The sequence below is a fragment of the Centroberyx affinis genome, unplaced genomic scaffold (genome assembly GCF_046629955.1).
Source record: "Centroberyx affinis isolate AG114_WGS23_722 - 3 ecotype Tasmania unplaced genomic scaffold, CSIRO-AGI_Caff_v1 ptg000806l_1, whole genome shotgun sequence".
In the NCBI taxonomy this organism is placed as follows: Eukaryota; Metazoa; Chordata; class Actinopteri; order Beryciformes; family Berycidae; genus Centroberyx; species Centroberyx affinis.
In genome coordinates this window covers 161,958-183,394 of record NW_027279409.1, presented here as the reverse complement: position 1 = coordinate 183,394, position 21,437 = coordinate 161,958, and the positions used below count along the sequence as shown (strand labels likewise).

The 21,437-nt window shown below is 42.3% G+C and overlaps 1 protein-coding gene across 1 annotated transcript in view; it reads left to right on the top strand.

Moving 5' to 3' along the window:
* The first annotated feature begins 2,779 nt into the window (after positions 1 to 2,779).
* The window catches only part of loxl2a (lysyl oxidase-like 2a), a 30,805-nt gene continuing 12,147 nt past the window's right edge, over positions 2,780 to 21,437 (top strand). Inside the window, 7 exon segments of the mRNA XM_071520512.1 lie at positions 2,780 to 2,873; positions 5,097 to 5,415; positions 8,930 to 9,105; positions 18,195 to 18,235; positions 18,237 to 18,316; positions 18,319 to 18,400; positions 20,521 to 20,737. Coding sequence (XP_071376613.1) covers positions 5,133 to 5,415; positions 8,930 to 9,105; positions 18,195 to 18,235; positions 18,237 to 18,316; positions 18,319 to 18,400; positions 20,521 to 20,737 — 879 coding nt within the window. The 5' untranslated portion in view covers positions 2,780 to 2,873; positions 5,097 to 5,132.

The window sequence follows — 21,437 nt, the reverse complement described above, 5'->3', positions numbered from 1 at the left end:
AAATGGTTCAAATTTAAGTATAGTATGCCATTTTGTTTGATTGAGTCATTTAAGATCTGCATATTTATTACAGAATTGATTCCTCTTCTTGCCATCAAGTATTTTTAAGGATAAAATCCTAAGCCAGTGTCCCGTGGAGTTACATCAACAACATGAGGGAGTAGGCTACACTCCCATGGTTCTAGTGCATACTGAGGAGGTACATGCCCCATCAAAGTTTGCATATCTTACTCCTCTCAAATATAAAAAATATGAGTTTTAAAAATATGTTTTCTTTGTTTAGTAATGCTGCTTTTAGATTAAGTGTGTCAAAAATATTCCTCTTATTGTGGCAAAAATAATTAATTGTTAACCACCTTCCTTCTTTCTCCAATGTTGTTTGTACTTTACACATGGAGATTTGCATCATCAGAACCAGTACGACAGGGAAGATTACATGGAGCAGAAAAAACAGTGTGTGACCCACAGTGCACATAGAGAACAAACTAGAAACATGACTGTTGCATAGCAGTGGCAGAAGATCTTTGCTGTTGCTTGAGTCTACTCACTGTGTCCGTGCAAAGTTGAAGGAGTTCTCCAGCCGGCTAGCATGACAGAGCAGTGATGAACACAAACAGATGCAACCTCTGTTGTTTGTTCCTGTAGTGCAGCCACAAGCCAATCCATCACTGTTTCCATGTTCCTGCAGCCATTCTACTGTGGCTTACTGCCACATTTTGGGTATTTGTGTCAAGAGCCTGCAGTTACCTCCACAAGTCAGAGGTAACAATAGCATTAAAAATGACAAAAGAGTCTGGCTTGGTCCAAAATATTGGCATGGCAGTGAATTGCAGGGAACTGCCCAATTTTGAACCACCAAGGTACTTAACTCACTAACTGGCACTTATACCAGCATTAGAGTTGCATTAGTGTGTGTTTGGTCTGACCACTGACTTCAAAGCTGAGTCCCTTCCTGGCCCCCTGGACTAGACTGGTTTTGTGTCAATCTTTTTTAATTGCAATTAACTCTTTGTTATCAGTTAATATATTTTCTAGACAGCTGGCTATCAAGTATACTTAACTTGAGCAAATGATCATGCTGGCTGTTATTCTTCCCCTACCCACCCACTGTTACAGCATGTGAGGTGAATGAAGTTTACTCCAAGTAAACAAGTGGTCGTCCTCATTAAATCCCTATTACCTCCTAAAACACGCCCATCACTACCAAACCTGTTCTAAATAGTCTGGAGGGTGGAAAGGGGCTAGCTTGCCAAATGTTGCCATCAATTTTTACTGATGGCCACATTAGCCAGGTGTGATTCATCACGATGCTCCAATGGAAGAATGAGGAGGAGGTAGAGGAGAGGGAGGAGGAAGGGAGGACAAAGATGAGGAGGAGGAGGGAAGTCAGAGGAGGTGGAGATCATATCATCAACACTCCGCCCATTACCAAACTACTGCTGCCACCACCAGAAGCAATACTTTCACCTACTATCATCATCACCATCATCATCATCATCATCACCACCACCACAATTAATATTACCACCACATTACTATCACCATCGACTTCATCATCATCAAAAAAAAGAAATAAGAAGAAAATCCTCCTCCATATAAACATTTCAAAAGAGTCCAGGGATGATGATGATGATGATGATGATGATGATGATGAAGCTACAGTTGCTGATCAGTATTTATCAAGAGGTAAAGAAAGATTAACGTCCAGTGATAAGTGTACTGTAGTGACAGTGGTAAAAGTATAGCACACTGGATAAAGTTAAACAAGTGGTTTGAAGGATGTTGGCAAAACAACAAATTTTACATTCAAGTAAAGAATTTCATCATATTTTATGTCTGGGATTTTTTTTGTTTTGGGAATTTCAGACAGAGGAGATCATCAGTTAACTCAGGACTCACATGTCATTCCTCATGTGTTAGTCAGGCAGGTGGAGTCAGTTCACAGTGTGTTCGTACAGTTTGTGTTTGAAATCGCAGCTGTGAATTTATGCCAACTTATATTTTCTGCGCTCCCTGTCCTGTGGGTCGATCAGCCTTTTCATTACCATGTGTAAAGTAAGTGAGACCACGTCGCGTCCATTAGCACCGCAGCAGCTTCTGACCACATGGTGGTGTCCTGTAACACCGCAGCACCACCAGCCACAGAGGGAGACACACCACCAATCAATGTTGAGCATTCAATAGGATGAGTGAGTAACTCCATAGGGGATTTTCACTTTTAATAGATCATTGTTTTCTAGCATAGGAGAGGGAACATTGATTGAACACTTAAACAGTCATAACATTTTGGGAAATGTGTAGAATTTAGAAGTGCATATAAATAAAGAAAACTTTCAATATCAAGATATATAAATAATCAAAATAGACTTTTAGGAAATAGGTTTCAGAATCGACACATCCAGATCTTTAATAAAGAGGATCTTGTAGAACCTGACACTGTCTGATAATCTAAATTGATAGGATTTTTTTTTTTTTTTAAACCTGGGCAATTTTCTCCTAATTTCTGTGTAAATGTGTCTTAAATTGAATTAATCTAGAAGTAGGCTAAGTCCAGAGTGAATGTCATTGGTGTCCGACCGGCTGTGCTTAATATTCACTAGTTCTCTATCAACTCACATAAGCTTTCTAGCGCCAATTAGTGTGTTTTCATAACCCTGGTGTTTGGGACAGGGGGCGGGTGCTGGATGCTGAGGCCGCCGCTCATTGGCTGCTGTGTGAGCAGGGGAGTGGGACGGGCCGGCGCTGCCAGCTGAGCGGAGCACACAAAACAGCAAGTAGGGGGACAAAGAGCCGCTGCTGCCCACACCATCCACTCCAACAGTTTGGAAACCTCAAGCCTGCTTCTCGAAAAAAGTGTATTTTCATCTGTCAAAGTAAGTGCGTTTTTCACATTTAATATATTTTTTTTAGGATATTTAGAATTCTGATGGGTTATAGCCTACTCTCTCATATGCAGCCTAATCGATGTCTGAGACTTTTTGTGATAGCAGGCTATTGCTCTGATAACGTTGGCATTGCAGCTTTTGGGTTTAATAACTTTGTCAAACGTCTAACACAAATATAGCCTAGTTTTGTATTCTGCATTTCAAATGGGACAGTTTTCACAGCCCCCAAAAGTTTTCCTTATCATCAGAACATGTCATGTGAACTGTATTGCCCTCAGTGATATAACTAATAACTCATGAAGCAAATTGGAAGTTGTCACTTATTGGCATTATTCAGATGTTGACATGGGACAGATTCCCCTGTCTCCTGGCTCTAGACAGCCACAAGGTCTTTCTTTTCTCTGGGCATTTCAATGGTTTGGCCTGGAGAGAAATTTATCCAGCAAGCTCACTGGGAACGGTGCTTGTCTAGGCTTAGAGGAACTTGATGGTTGATTTATGCTTTTCTGAAATGAACAATAGGCAATTCAAAGAATCTCTGTGGAGAGCCCAGCCTGGCTTTGAGTGAGAAAGCTATAAATTCAACATGTGGAATTTTGGACTTTCCAGTTGACTTGAAAATCCCTGGCTACCTTTCTCTGACAGGCAGTTGTCGCTTTGATAGCGTTATTGTTCTTATTCAAGACTACATGCAAGTCTCTTTACAGCCATGGTGTCTACAATGTCCAAATCTCCATTTACAACCACACAGTCTTGCAGTTATTAAAAGGGGAGTTTCAGAGCCAGATGAATGGTACTGACAAAGTTTTAACTACTGACATTCTTTTTAAGTGAAAAATAGATGTGTCAGCACTGGTTTTGTAGGAGATACTGTATGTTGAATATTATCTGGAGCACACACAGCAAATTTCCCAGTGTTAAAATACTTTTTTCAGTGACAATTGTTTGGAGTTGACAAGTGTTGATTGGTGAGCTGTTTGTCCACTCATAGAGCTGATATGGCTCTGGATCGGCTGTTTAAAACTGTCAAAAAGTGTTAAATTAACTCTGATGGATGTGGAGGATTATGTTAACACTGACATATTCTTATGCTGTCTGAGTCAAATTAACAGATATGTAAAATATTATAAGGCCTAAGTGAACTAGTGAACTAGCCCCGCTGAACTTTCTCCATTCAGGGGAAGGGAAAACAGATGTTTCATCCTGAGAGCAATAAGATCACAAGTGACATCTTGTCTCATGGAGTAGCATTACAATTTATTGATTGTTTGCTCCAGGGTGTTGTTTCAAGTCTGTCACGTCGCCAGTTTGTATGGCCGTTACCATGACATCAATTTGGAAAGCACCCCCCCCCCACCCCTTCCCACCAACCACTTAAAGAGGTGGAGGTCTCCTTAACTCCCTCCCTCCCCTCTCCTCCCTTGCTTCCTTTCACTGCCTGTCCTCCCTCCCTTCGCTCCAGGAGCATTCCTCCCTGAGGGCTTCGGGTCCCTCCGTTGACACTTTCATGGTCTGTCATGAAATAGTGAGGTGGAGTCAACTTTCCCTCTGAACCTCTGCTGCGCAGCCTCCGGCGCACATCAGCACATAGATGACAGCAGCCTCTCTGCAGGATCCCACATTTCCTCTCTGTTAGGCTGTCAGGGAGATAGATAGAGGAATCCATGTCTCAGCAACATAACCCTTACCCTTAGCCTAACCCGAGTAAAGACTCTCCCTCTCTTTCTGTATTTCTCTTTCTCTCTCTTACTGGCAGTCGAGTCTATTTTCGCTGTTGGCTCGGCCTGCTGTGGAACTGTGGTGGATTCTGTTAATGGATGTTGGCCATGAGCTTGTGGTTGTGTAGAGGCACACGGGGGGGTGCAGGGTCTTTGGTTGACTTATGATAGCCAAACCATGCTGTTACTGCCTGATAATGCAACTTTACACTGAGAGTGGTCCTTCACTCAAATTCTGGACTCAACTACCACACACCACAAATTGCTGTTTATCCTGATTTTGGATAACATTCAGCCCTCCTTTAAACTCTTTGGTATAGGAAGGTTGAATAGTTGGAAAATGTTACCTTCAATGCCTATCTCTTGTAGAGATACTTACTGTACATATAACACTGTCCATAGAATAGTGTAGCATAGTTAAGAGCAGTATTGTGTAGCATTACGTAGCATCTGTTGCTTGACACCCTTTTGCTCTTTATCTCCCTCTGGATAGCTGTCTGTGTGGAGTTTTCCTCTCTCATCCTGCATCATGCTGCACCCGGTGTCCATCCACTGTGTCCTGTTCACCTTGCTGTGTGTGTGGGCGGCGTGCCACGCCCAGTCAGACCCTAACGCCCCTGTGATCCAGCTGCGGCTGGCGGGGGAGAAGCGGAAACACTACGAGGGCCGGGTGGAGGTGTACTACAACGGAGAGTGGGGGACGGTGTGTGATGACGACTTCTCCATCTACGCTGCCCAAGTGGTGTGCAGAGAGCTGGGCTACCTGGACGCCGAGTCCTGGTTCCCCTCGTCCAAGTACGGAAGAGGAGAAGGTAAGAGAGCAGTTATCACTCTGCATTTCCCATTCCAAGAACTTCAACCAAATATAATCTAATCAAAAGCCTCCACAGTTCAAACCCTTGTCATTTGGATATAAGGCTTCAATTCAATTGCTCCATTGTAGGTTCTTACTGCGTGCCTTCAGTGTAAAAACTCTCTTTGGGTCACAAGGTGTTAATCTCACCGCTGGCCAGTACCACACACATTCAGAGGCAGTATATCTCTGCAGACAGTTTCATATGTTCCATGGAAAGCCCTGAATTCGCTGTACGTTTCCCCCTGTCTGACTGCTAATACCCTCAGGCACTGGTTTCTCCATTAAAGGAGAACTGAGACACGCCAATCAGTTCTGAGCATGAGGGGGAAAGTCTGGAAACACACACAGACGTAATCTCATCTTCTCCCTTTTACTTGTATTACTTCTTCCATAACTGTAAAAAGACTGATGAGTTTTTCCCTTACTCTGTAAATGCGATAGCTGCTGGTGGTAAATGTAAGATGTGAGTTGTTATTAACTCGGTGTCCCTTGTTAAAGACACATGTTTTCCCGCTGGGCTAGCCACAGACAAGCACTTCAAAAGTGAGGTAATTACTTAGTTATTTGTTTCCCTATGGACCACAGCTATTCTAGCCATTTGACAAATCACATTCATGAAGTAATGCACTCCATGCATGTAATGCTACAATATTGCATGGGAGGTAATCAACGGGAGGCCTCATATTATATGAGAGTGGTTTATGTGACATGTTTAAATTGCCTGGGCAGAAAGCCAGCTTTACATACAGGAATTCAACAATGATTTAGGTGTAGAAAGATGGTGTCTGTTTTGATTGTCATCATTTTGGCTTCATTTTGGCTCATCCCAATGTGCAACACCCATCCAGTGTTTAGAATTTTCCAAAAGGACAATAGTGGATCTTGACTTTTGGACACTTTGCACTATGGGACAGTTAAAATAACAAGGAAACAGTATTTTGATGGTGACTTGCTTCCATAATTCAACATAGTTCTGATTGGAACAGGACAGTTGGGGCGGGGCGGGGCGGGGCGTAACACGGGCAGGGACTGTTCAAAAGTGGGCAGGTTGGGCCATAACAAACAGCGGGACCACAAAAACGGGGCCTTAGGAAAAGGAAACAGGGTTTTTGGGGGTGAACACCCAAAATTGCACCGCAGTACCATATTGACACTCTGTCACTTTGAAAGCTGTGAAGTTCCAGGTTTTATTTCATGGGTGGGGGTTGTGTGTTCAAAAATCTATGACGGTGTTATTGGTTGGAGTGTTTATACACGCCTACTGGTACGCCATGTAACCACTAAAAATATACTGTTTTTCAGGAAACAAAAGTAATGGGAAGAAAGAGAAAATACAAATTTGGTAATTTTTTGTTTATGGAGTGTTAGCTAACAAGGGGGAAAAAAACATTTTTCATTTCATTGTGACTTTAATGAGATGAAATCAGGATGTCATGCACCAGCTCCAGCTTTACGTCAGGCCCAGGCCTTGAACAAACAATGGCCACTGACAATGTATGAGGCATTCATTCATCTAATCTATATCATATATCATATATTTATGAGGCACATACTGTATATCAAAGCTTCTAGGTGCATACACACGTATATGGGCCACAGATTGTGTAGCAGTGTAGCCACACCTAAGACTGGGTAAGACTGAGTATCTGTGGCGGAGGAGGGTTTTTCTTTGGCTGACAAGTAGATGTTTGGTTTGGTGTGTAGGAGAATCAGCATTGAAAGGAGTAGATTTGAGGCACAGAGAAGCTGTGTGTGTGTGACTGGAAACTAGTTTTATCTGAGTCCCTGGTTTCTTGTAGTTGATGGCCATAACTGTGAACAAGAGCATTTCCCATTTTCCATCATGATGACTTCTGCCTTGGCGAATGAAACCACTTCATGGTTTTAATTAAATGCATAAACACATTACAACCGGAGGACATCCCTATAGGATGTAGAGTGTTTTCCTGCACAGCTATTCATCAAGAACTCTTCACACAGCTATTATGTATAATTTCAATGTGAGAAATACAGCATCAGAAAAGGCAAAGGCTACAACCTACATGCTCAATGCTCAGTGGTTAAGGCAAGAGTTAGGATTGGGATCAACTGCAACTGCACAGAAACTATTTTGAAAGATAATTTGGTCATTTATGTTTTTCATGTTTCTTATAGTCATTTTATACATTTTATTCAGATCTCCCAACTTAACCCTATGGAGCATTGAACTCTGTCCAGTTTGTTCTGACTTTAGCTTAAAGTGCCAATAAAAGCTCAATCAGAAAATTCATGGCTTCCTGAGTACTGCCTGCTCTTTTCACTGGATTGTGAAATTACATTCCCATAAGGCTTGCGAATAATAGTTTTAACACAGCAATCCAGATTTATCACAACTGGCAATGTTGAATATTTGTTTGAAAAAAGGTGTACAATAAAAATATTCCCTCGGAGGCCAACCTGGATCACACTTGGAAACTCTGCCGTATTTCAGTACCAGAGGACTTAGTTGTTATAATGAGAATGTTCCAAATGTACTCGTCTTACGTGTGTGAAGGAGCGTATAAAATGAAGTCACTTATTAGGTATGATGAGGATGTTCCCCAACAACGTGTTCAGCCTGTCAGACTGTGGCGCAATCCATCAGCGGTTTCCATGATCACAGTTATGCGGTTTTCCTCGTGGCGGATTCATAACAGCCAGCTGGTCAGCAGATGATCCGCTTGAGTTGTGAGAACGCTTCCCAGCCAGGTTTTTGGTTGAGAGAACGTGTCAGGTTGTGGTGGAAACCAAACACATCTCCACCTGAGTAGGTCTACTGTCTCTATGGCCAGACTTCAATGGAAATACTCAAATAGATGTCAATAGGGTATGACACATGACTTGGGTTGTGAAGGTAAAGTATTAGAGCCACTCATCCTTTTGTGTTTGCATGTGAAATAATCCATGGGTGAAAGTTATGGGAAGTTCAAGATTGTGCTCCTGAGTGGCTCAGTGGGTAGAGCACAGCACTGCCAGGGTAAGGGGTAAGGGGTTCTGCTAGCAGTCTTACAAGGGTCCACCAAAACATATGCAAGTATATCATAACATATATCCAGATTTTCTTTTTCTTTTTCTTTTTTTTACCTTTATTTAACCAGGTACACCATTGAATTGAAACCACTGAGAATTTCTTTTTCAAAGGAGACCAGGCCAAGAAAGCAGCATCAAGATGAACATCAAATTTGCAGAAAGCCAACATACAACATTGTACAAAAGCTAAATCCAATCCAAGTCACTTAGTCAGATGTCTATATAAGCGCTCCCATAGGCAGTAATCCAATGTCAAGCCAGCAGGCTCATGGGCCAAACCCATTAAAATCTTCACTGAACAAAGCAAAGATAACTCGTCATTGATTCTGCCACAGGAACCTTCATTAACAGAGAGCATCTATTTCAGCTTTAAACCATCACATATATCCATTCACTCGTATCTTTGCCTCTCTCCGTTCCAGGCCGTATCTGGCTAGACAATGTCCACTGTAGTGGTAGAGAGAAGAGCCTGGCTCAGTGTGAGTCCAACGGCTTTGGAGTGTCTGACTGCAAACATTCAGAAGATGTTGGGGTGGTGTGCACCCAGAAACGCATTCCAGGCTTCCAGTTCATCAGCACCCTGGCCAACAGTGTGGAGGTAGGTTCACATGGAGCAACACACTGGTGAATGTGTGCACCATCAAACCTGTACACATAGACTTAAATAGATAAGTACACACACACACACACACACACACACACACACACACACATACACACATACACACAAGACATAAACACCACAGTGGGCTCACTTGCTCAGACTGAATGATGATCCAGACACACACACAAAACCTGAACAGATGTGCAGTATAATAAAATAGACCGTAGTAAGAAAAAGAGAACAGGCAGAAGATGAAAGAAAAGTCTTATCAGCAGTGTGTGGCTCCAAGTAGCTCTAAGGGAATGCTTCTCTTCAAACCTCTCCAGCTTCCCAGATCAAGCCAGGACAGAACAGTGGATTGTGTGTGATGTCTGTCTGGAGATAATAAGAGGAACAATATCTCACTGCATCCAAACAAAGCCCTCTGTTTATTATGGTTTAACATCCTGAAATGACCCAATTTCTCCTGAACAAAATGCCAAAGGCTTGTCATCTGCGGACATGTCCAACAACCATTTTTCTTTGTTGGTTCACTGCATATTAGAGGGGCACTATATGTATAAAACCTGATCTTTCACACCTCTCCTCTGACTCTGTACCTTGAAAATATGCTCCTGTAACCAGTATTGCATGCAATCCATGATGAAATGGATATAACTAATTATTGATATAATGACCTAATGGACACTAAACCAGACTTGGAAGTCTACCAGACATCTCAGTGGAGTTTTTTGTTAATCTTGGAGCCCCAGGAGGAAACATTAGGGGGTACCAGCCTCCAATGGGGACCTCTGTTTGGACAAAATGACGTCATCGCACAGAGAGAGGTGAACAGGACCTCAATACGCCCATGTAGGTAGTCATATCTGCCTGCATGAGACTGGTGAAATACTGTGTGAGTCAGCTAGAATGGCGTATTACGTTGAGCTGTCCTCTCCACCATTTGCGCTGATGACTTTGCCAGGTCTCTATTAGTCTGTCCCTGCCCACACTAGACCCCCACTCTGCTGCCCGGGAGATTTATGAGATGACTCACACGCACACAGAGGGGGAAGACCATCCTGTCTGGTTACTGAGAACGCCTCTGTGCCGGATGGAAAAGTCAGTATGGGACTGTGGACGTGAAGGGAGGGGAGGAAGAGGAGGAGGGGGAATTCCTTTCGGCACAAACCAGTACAACTAATCAGACACCGCTGCCATAGAGGCTTTCCCTGTTAAAACCAAACTGATAGAGATTAGGCAACATTTCTTTGGCAGCTTAACTTAGAAGGCTTTCACACTTGGTGAATGCATTTGCACTAGAGTCATTTGTCTGTGCTAGACATGGTGCAGTGGACTTGGCTGTGTTACCGGCCTCTCTACAACAGCCAGAACAGTGACTGTGTTTTTACTGGACTGAATAAAGGCAACAGGCCTGAGGAGAGCATCTCAGATCAGTGTGTATCTTTCTCATGACTGCTTCCCCAACTTTGAGTCATGGGAAAGGAGGGATAGAAGAAGGGAGAATAGTAGATTCTTTTTACCGTAAATTGAAAAGCTCACTCATGGACCACTGAACTCTATTCACAACCTTGTTCTTTTTATAGGTCATGTATGTAAGCGGCGCCCTCTTGTTCCCTATTTGTCCTGTTTATTTAGTGTCTCTGGAGTGTTATTGCAGTTTAGTCCCCCACCCTGTAAATATTTCCCTGGCCTGGCTGTAGCCTTTCAAGTCGCGGGGGAGAGGAATGGGAAAAGGTGTAGCTACACCTCTTTCACCATGCCTGACCTGACGTCAGCAATGGGCAGCGCTGTTCCTTCAATCTGTTTACTCACGGGATGAATTGGCATTCTGTGCTCTGTCTGGAAAGTTAACACCCTAGCCGCATCAAAATGTACCTGCAGTCCAAACAGAACTTAATACTAATAGGGAGAAGCAATTGGAATTGGTAGCCATTTTCACTTCCGCATGAAGGCTTTCAATCTTTCAAAATGGCCAACCTTCATATGTTAGAAACACAAAGCACACACAGCTTCCCATCACATTCCAGCTTGGTGTCTCAACTTTAGTCTCAGTAATTTGTTCATGTTGATGTCATTGATTTCGATGAGTGAGTCTGCTTTCACTTATGTGGTGAGCAATACTGATTCTGTTAACAAAGTTTAACATTCAGTGCAAATTCTTCTAACAAAATGAAGTCTTTCTGAGTTTTTGTGAGCCACGCATTACAACACTATGTGAAGAGAATATGTGAAGATACGACCATAACAGCTCTCCCAGAAACTGGAAATTAGTAAGTGCAGCTTTGACCACAAATAATAGCCCATCCTTATTGAAAACATCAGTGCAGCTGCTGTTGGAATGAAACTCAGAGTTCGCTTAGTCGATCAAAAAAACAAGAAGTTGATATCATCCTATAAGCAGAACTGCATGAAGTAATAACATGTATGGTTTCTTCTGTCTCACTCAGCATTTAAATAATAGCCGGTTGTTTTTTGGCCTGAACTCTAGGAGTCTTGGAGCCTCCATCTTGTTACTGAGAGCCCTTCAGACTGCAGCCCTTCTCTGAGCTGTCTTTAACCTCTGACCCTCTCATGGGCTGCTTCCTCTATGTGATGTGCATCTGTAATGCTGTCTCATGCTGAACTGACCTCTGGAGAGCAGCGCTATGTCGCTACACTCCTGATTCAACAACATACAGCATACATTCCTGTGTGACTGAATCATTATCATAAATAATGTTCTTTCAGGCAGAGTCTAATGCTCCTATTGTAACCCTCCCTGGAACTTATTAAGTTGGGTACAATGTACAGTTTTAAACGTTTTCTTTTATTTGTCTGTCTAACCCCAGTGCAATGCTGTGTTTGTTAGCATGTGTTTGTTCCTCTCAGAGGCAACAGATGATAACAGATGACGTCTTCCAGTCAGTAGGGGGGGATCACATTTCTCAGCAGAACCAAACACTGAGATGGCAGGAAGCTTTGTTTATCATCTGTTAGTGGGAATGATTCAACCGACTCCACCATGTTAGGTTTCTGCGCACGTTGGGAATGGTATGCCACACGTGCTTTCAATCTCCTCACGCTCTTTGTACTTGGCTCCTACTGGTGAAGTGGAAGGAACACTGAACACCTCTCCTCCATGGGAAGATGGCAGAGCTGTCCAGGTGTTCAGGAGAGAATGAGATTTATCATCCGAGGCTAATAATAGGTTTATGATTAAGTCTGATTAGTCTAGTAGGTATTTCAGGTTTCCACTTGTGCTCTAGTCAGCTGGCATGGCCGTGGACTTTCATAATCACTATGTAATGCATTGTCCAACTGAACCCACCTGCCAAGGAATTCTTTCCAGTAGCAACTTTTGGTCACACATACACTTGAATCAGTCTCATCCAAACCTTGTTGTTCATTCAGAAGCCTATGCAGATAGAGAAAAACTATACACATCATTTCCATATCAGCTCTCCAAGTGGAGTATCATCCTTCATTTCATCCATTTTTTGTAATTCTAAGATAAAGACATTACACGCTACGGCTTGCCGTGTGGTCGGGTCACTGCAAGGTGCCAGAACCTTGCACAGCAGTACAGACAGAGGACAGGTCTAGGCGAGTTTATTTTCCAAGGATTTAGCTTGGGAGTCTTCCTGAAGCGATGATATCAAGGGACCGACATGAAGTGTGGTCCTTTTATTTCATAGGAATAGCAGGAACAAAAGCAGCTGTAGCGGTCCACCAGACCAATTATTATGACCAAGTGTCTCTTCCAACCAAACACTTATGTCTGAAATCAACACGAAGACATCTGCAGCCAGTTGAAATAACAGAATGCAAAGGGTAAGAGCCATTCGGTTGTACACACAGCTTCAGAGGGCAAAGGTTGCATTTGTCCATGAGGCAAAACGGTGTCCGTTTACAAAAGTTTCAATTCCTAACATTCTCTGCTATACAACAGTGGGAAACCCGAGCCAAAGTCGGATTTGTGTTTGGAGCAAGATGTATGCAAGAGGCTTGTAAGGAGGAGAGTGGTCGAAGGGAGGAAGGGTTGATGCATGTTCGGAGGCTGGAGCCATTTTCCCTGTCTGACGGATAGAGCAGCAGACCCAAGTCCTGACTGCAGCCAAACCCACCACATGTTCAACAGCTGGACCCCACTGTGATCTCAACCCTGCTTGAATCACCAAAATGCACACAACCCAAGGTCTAGGCTTTTATCATTAATACCTGCCTTTTATGATTTACCACAAATTCAGACACTAGACTCATTAGATGTGACTTAATGCACAGATTATGATGTTTGACAGTGTCATTACATCAACACTGATAGATGTTAAGATTGTACTTTAAGCTATTTAAATGTCAGATGTAGTACTTCAAAATAATGTGTTAATGAGAACATACGTAATATAATTCATTTCAATTTAAAAATTGAGTAGCATTATTACAGTGACTTTTCGATGTATTGCAGATGCAAAGTTACTTTGGGTCATGTTTCTAACATTACTTTGAATCGATTGAGAGGAAAGAGAAAAATTAGAAAAAAGACTTTTATTACCACATAATAACACTACTTTTAGAAATCATTACCCTCCAACATAAGTAATTTTGTAATCAAATATATTGTTTTGATAAAGAGGTAATAACTAAGGGGTAGTGGGCTATGTTATATTTTTTGGAAGTAACATCCCATCCGCTGCCAGTCATGGCTGGCTGCCATATTGACCATTCATAAATGAGTAAATTATGAATTAAAGCCCATTTTGTGGATTTTTGCTTTTAATGTATCAATTGTAGATATATACACTGAGATTCTTGAAATGTAGGAGTTGGCGATGGGACATCTCCAATCATCCCAATGACTCCATTGACTCAAAACACAGTTAACTTTGCTCCAGTAAACCACAAAGCATTTACAGCTTCAAGATATATTCAAAATTCATGTTTATCTATCACATACAGTCAGTCAGTATAGGATGAGCCCAGTCAAATGAAATCTAATGAAATAAATCTAAACAAAGCCTGTAGTTGTGTGACTTTTGCACTACATGGCACTATATTTTTGGATTTTGATTTTGGATTGGACCTGTAAATATTGAAAATTAAAATGCACCGCCCAGGAGACAGGGCAGTGGTCCATTCTGTTGGGTTGGTCCTAGAGACAACCTGGTGTGTGTGTGTGTGTGTGGTGTGTGGGTGTGGGTGTGGGTGTGTGAACGTGAATGAGAGGCCAAGTCTAGTCTCATTTCGGGGGTTGCTAGTGTTTTCCTTTATTCACTGTCATGATGGGAACTTTACATTGCGTTAGATATTCCAGATGCTAAAGCACACAGCAACACACACTCTCTCTCTCTCTCTCTCTCTCTCTCTCTCTCTCTCTCTCTCCCTTTCACACACATACACACACACACACACACACACGCCTGTTTCCTGGTTCAAGTCAGTTAGGCAAAGTGGGAGCCTGTGAGGCAGAAAAGGGGGCTGAGGCAGATGTGAAAGTCATTTCAAAGAGCCTTGCTGTTCTCTTGCTTTTCATCTAAACTGTACTGTGATTATCATATTTGCCATGTTTAGTAAAGGAGGAAAGACAGGGAGTGGGGGGGGGGGGGGGGTCACGTGTAGCTGAACGTGAAGCAGGGCTAGAAGGCTGAATAAGACGGAAGAAATGCACAGTAGTTTAAGCATTAGTCAGACCCTGGCTAGACCACAGTCTCATGTTCACACATCTATCTACTGAGGGGAACCCAGGCAGGTAAACAAGTCTGCTGGAAATACTTCAGTAATCACTGATGATCAAGGCTCACTTAAGAGCCTTACTACTGCTGGGGTCTGATTTATTTTTGCAGTATTTTTTTCTGGAACTCACCACTGTCAAACGAGAACAAGAATACACTGAATGTACCAAACAGTTGGGACACTTCGTCACTTTCATGAAGCACACTGATGACATGAATACTGGTAAAAAAAACTTTATCCATTATTGATTTCCCTTATTAAATCTAAACCAATCACAAAGGAGGAGATGTAGATAAAGAGAATCCGACGAGTTAGAGAAGTCTTTCTAAGCTTTGAGACAACTGAGAATTAACCGGAGGATGACCTGGCAGTGGCAGAGGCTGCACACTATTCCCTCTGAATTTCTGTTCCTTCATCACACATTTAGGGTGATCTAGTTACCAAAAGGTCCAAAATGTGGAGTCACACTGAATTTGATGATATCCATTTCCATCCATTTATCTAAATCCATCCATTACGTCCTCATGTAGCTAAATTCTTACCTCCAAATTGATATTACGGATTTTTTTTTTTACTGTACATGCTTCTGAGATGTAGCATATGGAAAAAATTAGAGAGATTATCACCATGGCCCCATGTTCTTTGCACTGCGGTTGGAATTTCCTGCGTTTCACTCCAAAAGAGTGCTAAAAATGACCGGTGTGTAGATTCGTTCCTTGACCAAACTGGATCATGCTGATGTTATGTCTGGTGGTCTGGTTTGGGGGGGGGGGGGGGGGGGGGGGACTGCTGGACTGGTCCCAGCTGTGGGTGCTCTTCTCTCTCGCCTCCCATTCAGTCGGCCAGTTTCCTCTTGCAGCCAAATGAAACACTGGTCAGACAAACTTCAGTCCCCCATTTCAGACTCGTCTCATTCCCCCCAGTCTTTCATGTACTCATATTCACACATGGTTTCACTTTCGTCCTGTTACTTTTGCTTTGATTCCACGTTCTGCATCAGGTCTACAGTAACTCATTCTTTTTCTATTGCATGTTATCTTTGCGTTTTGTTTTTGTTCTATGGTTTTGATTTTGTTTCTGTTATCCAGTTCACAGTTCACTGTGTCCTCGGCATCTTTTTTCTTTGGGCTTGAGGTGTTGTTTTTATAAGTCTTGTGTTTTTATAACAAATGCATAATCTGTAAATGTTTCTCCTCTCTCTTTGTTTTATCATTTTATATGCGCAAATCAAAGCACTAACTTTAAGTAAACTATCTTGTCAGCTTTACATTGAGAACCTCAGAGCCTTTTCTCCTGGTCACGACCACCTTCTCCCCAGCACCGCTGCACAAACGGAAAACACTCTGTCATAGCATGACCAACAGGATTCACTTCATGAAAGAGTGGTTTTTACCCGCTCTAACCACTGCGGTCAGTGGGAGGACTGGGGGTCACTGCTGAAACAGTCTGACTTAGTATGCCTCCTCCTCCGTTGCAATCTTTGGTGCTTAGAGATCCTGAAGCCTTGAGCATTCCCTCAGGCTGACGCCATCTCAGGAAACCACTTTCTTTATGAAGGCCTAATATTTCTGGGAGCCATGCCTGAATGTTGGGTTTCTTAAGAGTAAAAGAGGCTGGCTGTTGAGAAATGACTGAGATCAGCATTTGCATACCCCAGAGCAGTTCAAAGTGTTGGCTCTCGTTAGTCCCCACAATGCCATCTCACACCCAGCCAGGAACAAACTGCAGTACTTGGCTCCGAGGGTGGAATGAACAATGGCAGAGTTATTGGGTAGCTGTTTTCACATAAAGCCCAGGAGGTCAAAGGTTACTATGCTTCTGCGCTTTAGGGGTCTTCAGGGCAGATGATGGTAACCCCTGGTCTGACCAACTGGCTTTACAGCCCTCTATATAGTAGACTGAGGACCACCCGCAGACACACACCTAACCTGGATTCTGTCAGCAGTCTAGCTTGCCAAAGCTTTTGTCTTTAACATCACAACAGCCAATTGCTGACCAACAAAGAGAATTTTATGGATTATGTATTACATATTTTTTTTAACTGCTCATATCTATAAACCATGAAATTCATGAAGCCAGGTGAAAAAACACTTTGAACAGACATTTGGCCTAGATCCCCTCTACGTTTCCCCCTAGGGAAAGGAGTAGTGCGCCCCTCTCTATGGTCTATGGATCTCACAAGTAAGATCCATAAGTCACATTTGTATATCGAATAAGTATTCAGCAGATATGAAATCCTTCTGAATTAGCAATCATTCCATTAAAAGTTATTTTCTGGGGTAACCAATAAATTTGTTTCCCTCCAGTTTAGATTGTGTTCTGTAGCAGCAGTGACAAGGTCATGTGGTCTGACAGATCTGTGCTGCCACTAGTGATGTATGTGCTCTACCAAACCCCCACAGGGCCTTAAACCTCTGCTGAAACTCAGGAGGCAACAAAGATGGAGAATTCCAGACATTCATCACACTTGCTAAGGCCTCTCGGCAACACTTTACAAGTTCAAACAAAGATTTAGTCTTCAGATTTATTAACTAGGCATGTATGATTTACCATGCATTGTTACTGTATACATCCAAACAATATTTGGCTCAAATATACTTAGTCTGCATTTTGTTATATAGATGAAACTATGGATTAGAGACACATGTTTAGCAGTATGTGCAGACCATAAGTCCCATTCAATGTATCACCTGAAACAAAACTGATTAGGGTTCAAAATGGGTTTTTGAATGACAATACCATTATTTTTTCTATGTTTTTGCATTTGAAGCTGCTAGATAGCCAATATTCATTCATTATATCTTTCAATATTTCGTTTTCATGGCAAAAAATTACAAGTATTGAGTGTTTTCCACGCCAGAACTTTGTTACTGTCAGGGTACAGAAGCCTCTGAAACAGCACTCATGGGACACTAAAACTCTCCACTGAAACCCAGACTAATGAAACTCTTCAATGGTGGGAAAGCACTGGGATAGATTACTATCTTAAATGAAGAATTAATTCACAAACAACATTACTGAACAATTAAATTACTAATTAAAATGTGGCAAGGAATTAAAATTTGATTACAGCTTTTATAGGCTGTTTTTTACGTAGTTGTGGTCAGGGAGGAACCTGCATGATATCGTCCGTGATATACGATATTTAATAAAACGCCAATATCGGCCAATATCGGCCAATATCGATATCAAGACTGAAGATATTCCAGGGGGAAATAGCCTCTAAAAGAATGAAATGTTCTATTGACAAACTTTCTACAGTCTAGTTTCAGCAGCATTGTCTCCAGATGAGCTACTTTCAGAGGACAAACTCTCTGTATAACGTCCAGAATATCCAGACAGTGACGAAGTATCTCCTCTGCTCTGCTCCCCAGAGTATGACTGTGCAGGTGGAGGATGTGAGGATCAGGGCCACCTCTCCAAAGGAAGCGGATTCCCATCACTGAGGGCTTTGTTGAGGTGAAAGACGGAGGGAAGTGGAGACAGATCTGTAACCAGACTGGACGGAGATGAACAGCAGGGTCATCTGTGGCATGTATGGCTTCCCTGGGAGAAAGGCTACAAACACCCGCGGCTACAAGTGAGTAATGGTGCTGCAACAAAAATGTGTCATCTGTACGTCTGAAGTCGCCACACATTCCAGTGTAATACAAACACTCTTTATGTGTTGTAAGCTTGGCTTCATTTAACTCTTGAATATCTGTCACGGTCCAGTCGGGAATAGTTTATCAAGCCAAACTGACGTAAAGAAAGTTACATAACTACGTTTGTTTACTCTGGCCGTCACTCTTGCCTTCATCCATCTTCTACTTGTCTGGGAGATTAAACAGACTTGGGCCTGGAGATTCTTGAAGGGAAGCCAGCCACTGGTGGAGGAAGTTTTAGAGGATGAGGGATGGGCCTTCTTGGGAAATGACTAAGATCAGTAAGATGTAAAACAGTGGCTCTTTTGGCTGCATGTAATTCTGATGTTTTCCTTAAGTACCACAGCATAAGTGTTAACATGCCACCGTTCTTAACTGTAGTCATTGTGCAGCATGACAAAAAGCCAGCTATTTGCTGGAATGCCTTGCAAGGCTGTAAAATATTGCATCTTTTATCAGCTGAGTGTGGGAAACGGAGAGGTTTTTGCTAAGGGGACTTGATGGAACAGATGCTCATTGCACATGAGAGCATAAACACATGAGCAAATCTCCAGGCTTGGCAGCTACGTAAGAAGAGAATAGCATGTTCCTCTCATAAACAGCATAAGCCAGGAATCAAAACTTTTCTCAGAAGTAAACATGGTTATCTGCCTTCCAGGAAGAATATAGTTGAGGTTAGTTTGCTTACACAATTTGGCTACTGCAATTTTAAACACTATAGTTTTGTTCTTCCAATTCAATACATCTTCAGTTCAGTTCTTCTAGTTTACATGGAAGGTACTCACAAGACAACATCACAAGGACACTTTGTTAATGGTATAAATGGGTCTGAGTGCATGTTTTTATATCTGAGTCGAATCTATTCATGATGCGCGCCCACTCATTGTTGGCCTTTCTTCTGAAAGGTTCCCACAATACTCCAACCGCAGTGAAATTAAGAACAGAGTGGTTTCAGAGATACAGTTGTTCGCACACAAGTCAGTGGACAGTGATGTGGTGGAGTTTGCACCTGGGTCTTGACATTTATGTTTTTGGCTTTAGGGGATGATCTCTATTCCATGGAAAGATTAGGTGAAAGGAAGATGATTGTTTCTGTTTTTATAGCTTTGAGCCGTGCAAGGTAGACATGCGTTCATCTGATTTGTTACTTATGCCAGCTTGCTTCTGTTTTGTACATTTGGACGCATTTTAACAGCAGAAGGTATAAGGTGCATCAAAACAGGAAAACTTTGTTCTTTGTTTATCACTTAAGATCACAAAACTCGTCTGATTTTAAAGCGTGTGATGCTGTTGCAGTCAAACCCTTCATCTGTTTTACTGGGGTGAAAGATCACATCCAAGTTGTCTTCACTAAATGTGCCAGTAACAAAGTCCAACAATATAGATTACTCTCCAATTTGGCATATGTGCAAATGGCATAATCTACAAATTGCTTTCTTATTCAGACCCATTTGAAGTTACATTCTCATGTGTTTACCCCATCTGGGTAAGCTGTAAGAACTAAGGTTGTAAATGCAGCCCATGCTGCTTTCATTACATGGTCTGCTTCATTCAAGGGAAGGGAAGGCCCTGCACAGACCTGCTACAAGGTCCACTGTTGCTGGGCTCCTCTACGACCCTCAGTTGATGACTTCCATTTAACTGTGGGGTCATGGGAATGTCAAGGTATTCCCACAACAATACTGCCATTGTGCTTCACAACACAAGATGGGCATTGCTGAATTCCTAACACGAAACATCTCAGGTTCCCATTTCCCCATAAAAAAACCTCCCAATATCTTAGTGAAATAGGAGAATTAAATGTAATGTAATATCTATTTAATGTAATGTAATGCAAAAGATTATGCATTTCTCTCTGACAGAACTGGCAGGATGACGTACATGGACAATGTTTTTAAGAAAGAAAAACAAAGCAGTCGTCCCCTTCAATATACATTCCACCCTACATTACATGGATTACAATAGTTTGCAGCTTCAAAAGAAGATCTACTCCTTGTGGCTGCCCCCATAGTTCTTGCTGTTTCTATGTGATAACTATCATTTTCTTCCCTCTCAGGTTGCTGGCCAAGCGTCGTAAGAAGAACTACTGGGGTTTCTCCGTCAACTGCACGGGCAATGAGGCAGACCTGTCCGACTGTAAGCTGGGCCAAGCCATCGAGCTGAAGGGCAACAGGACCTGTGAGCAGGGCATGCCTGTGGTGGTCAGCTGTGTCCCAGGACGAGCCTTCGCTCCCAGCGTCAGCGCCGGCTTTAGGAAGGCCTACAGGGTGGAGGTAGGCCAGACCATACATGCCTGACCCTAGCCCTGCCAGCCAGGTGACTCCCACAAAGCCTTTAATCCCATTTAGTCGAAGATGATCTCAGTTCCAAGACACGCTTGGTAAAACCAGAGCTGAGCTGATTCCAACTGTCCAAATGCAATAGAAGTCGAGCCCCGAGTTCAAACAAGTAAAGCATTAGTGTTGTTGCTCAAGGTTTTCCTGAGAAACTGCAAAACTATGCAGCCATTGTTCAATATTTAGTTCATCAGAATTACTATAATTTTATTCACCAGGTACAATAAACATACATTAATCTGGCTTGGTGGCATTGGTGAAGAGACATACAACTTACTAACATACTGACACAAAACATAAACGTATCTACAAATACACATTCAACATTAAATCCTTATGTGAATTTAGGCAGCATGGCATGCAATGAGGAAGGGGAGTGAGTGTCAAGTAATGCATTAGACCAGTGTATCATAAGGGAGTTATACTGAAGACGCATGGAAAAAATGTCTGGCTCTTAACAGGAGGGAAACGGTCACGTAGGCTATTCTGTAAGAGCAATCCCATCTGGAAGAAACAAAGTGAAAAATATCTACAGAATTCCTGACTGGGTTTATGATACCATATGGCTGAAATAAGTTGAAGTGATTGAAGTTGGACACTCAGCAGATGTCATGTCATTTCATAGTCAATTTAAATA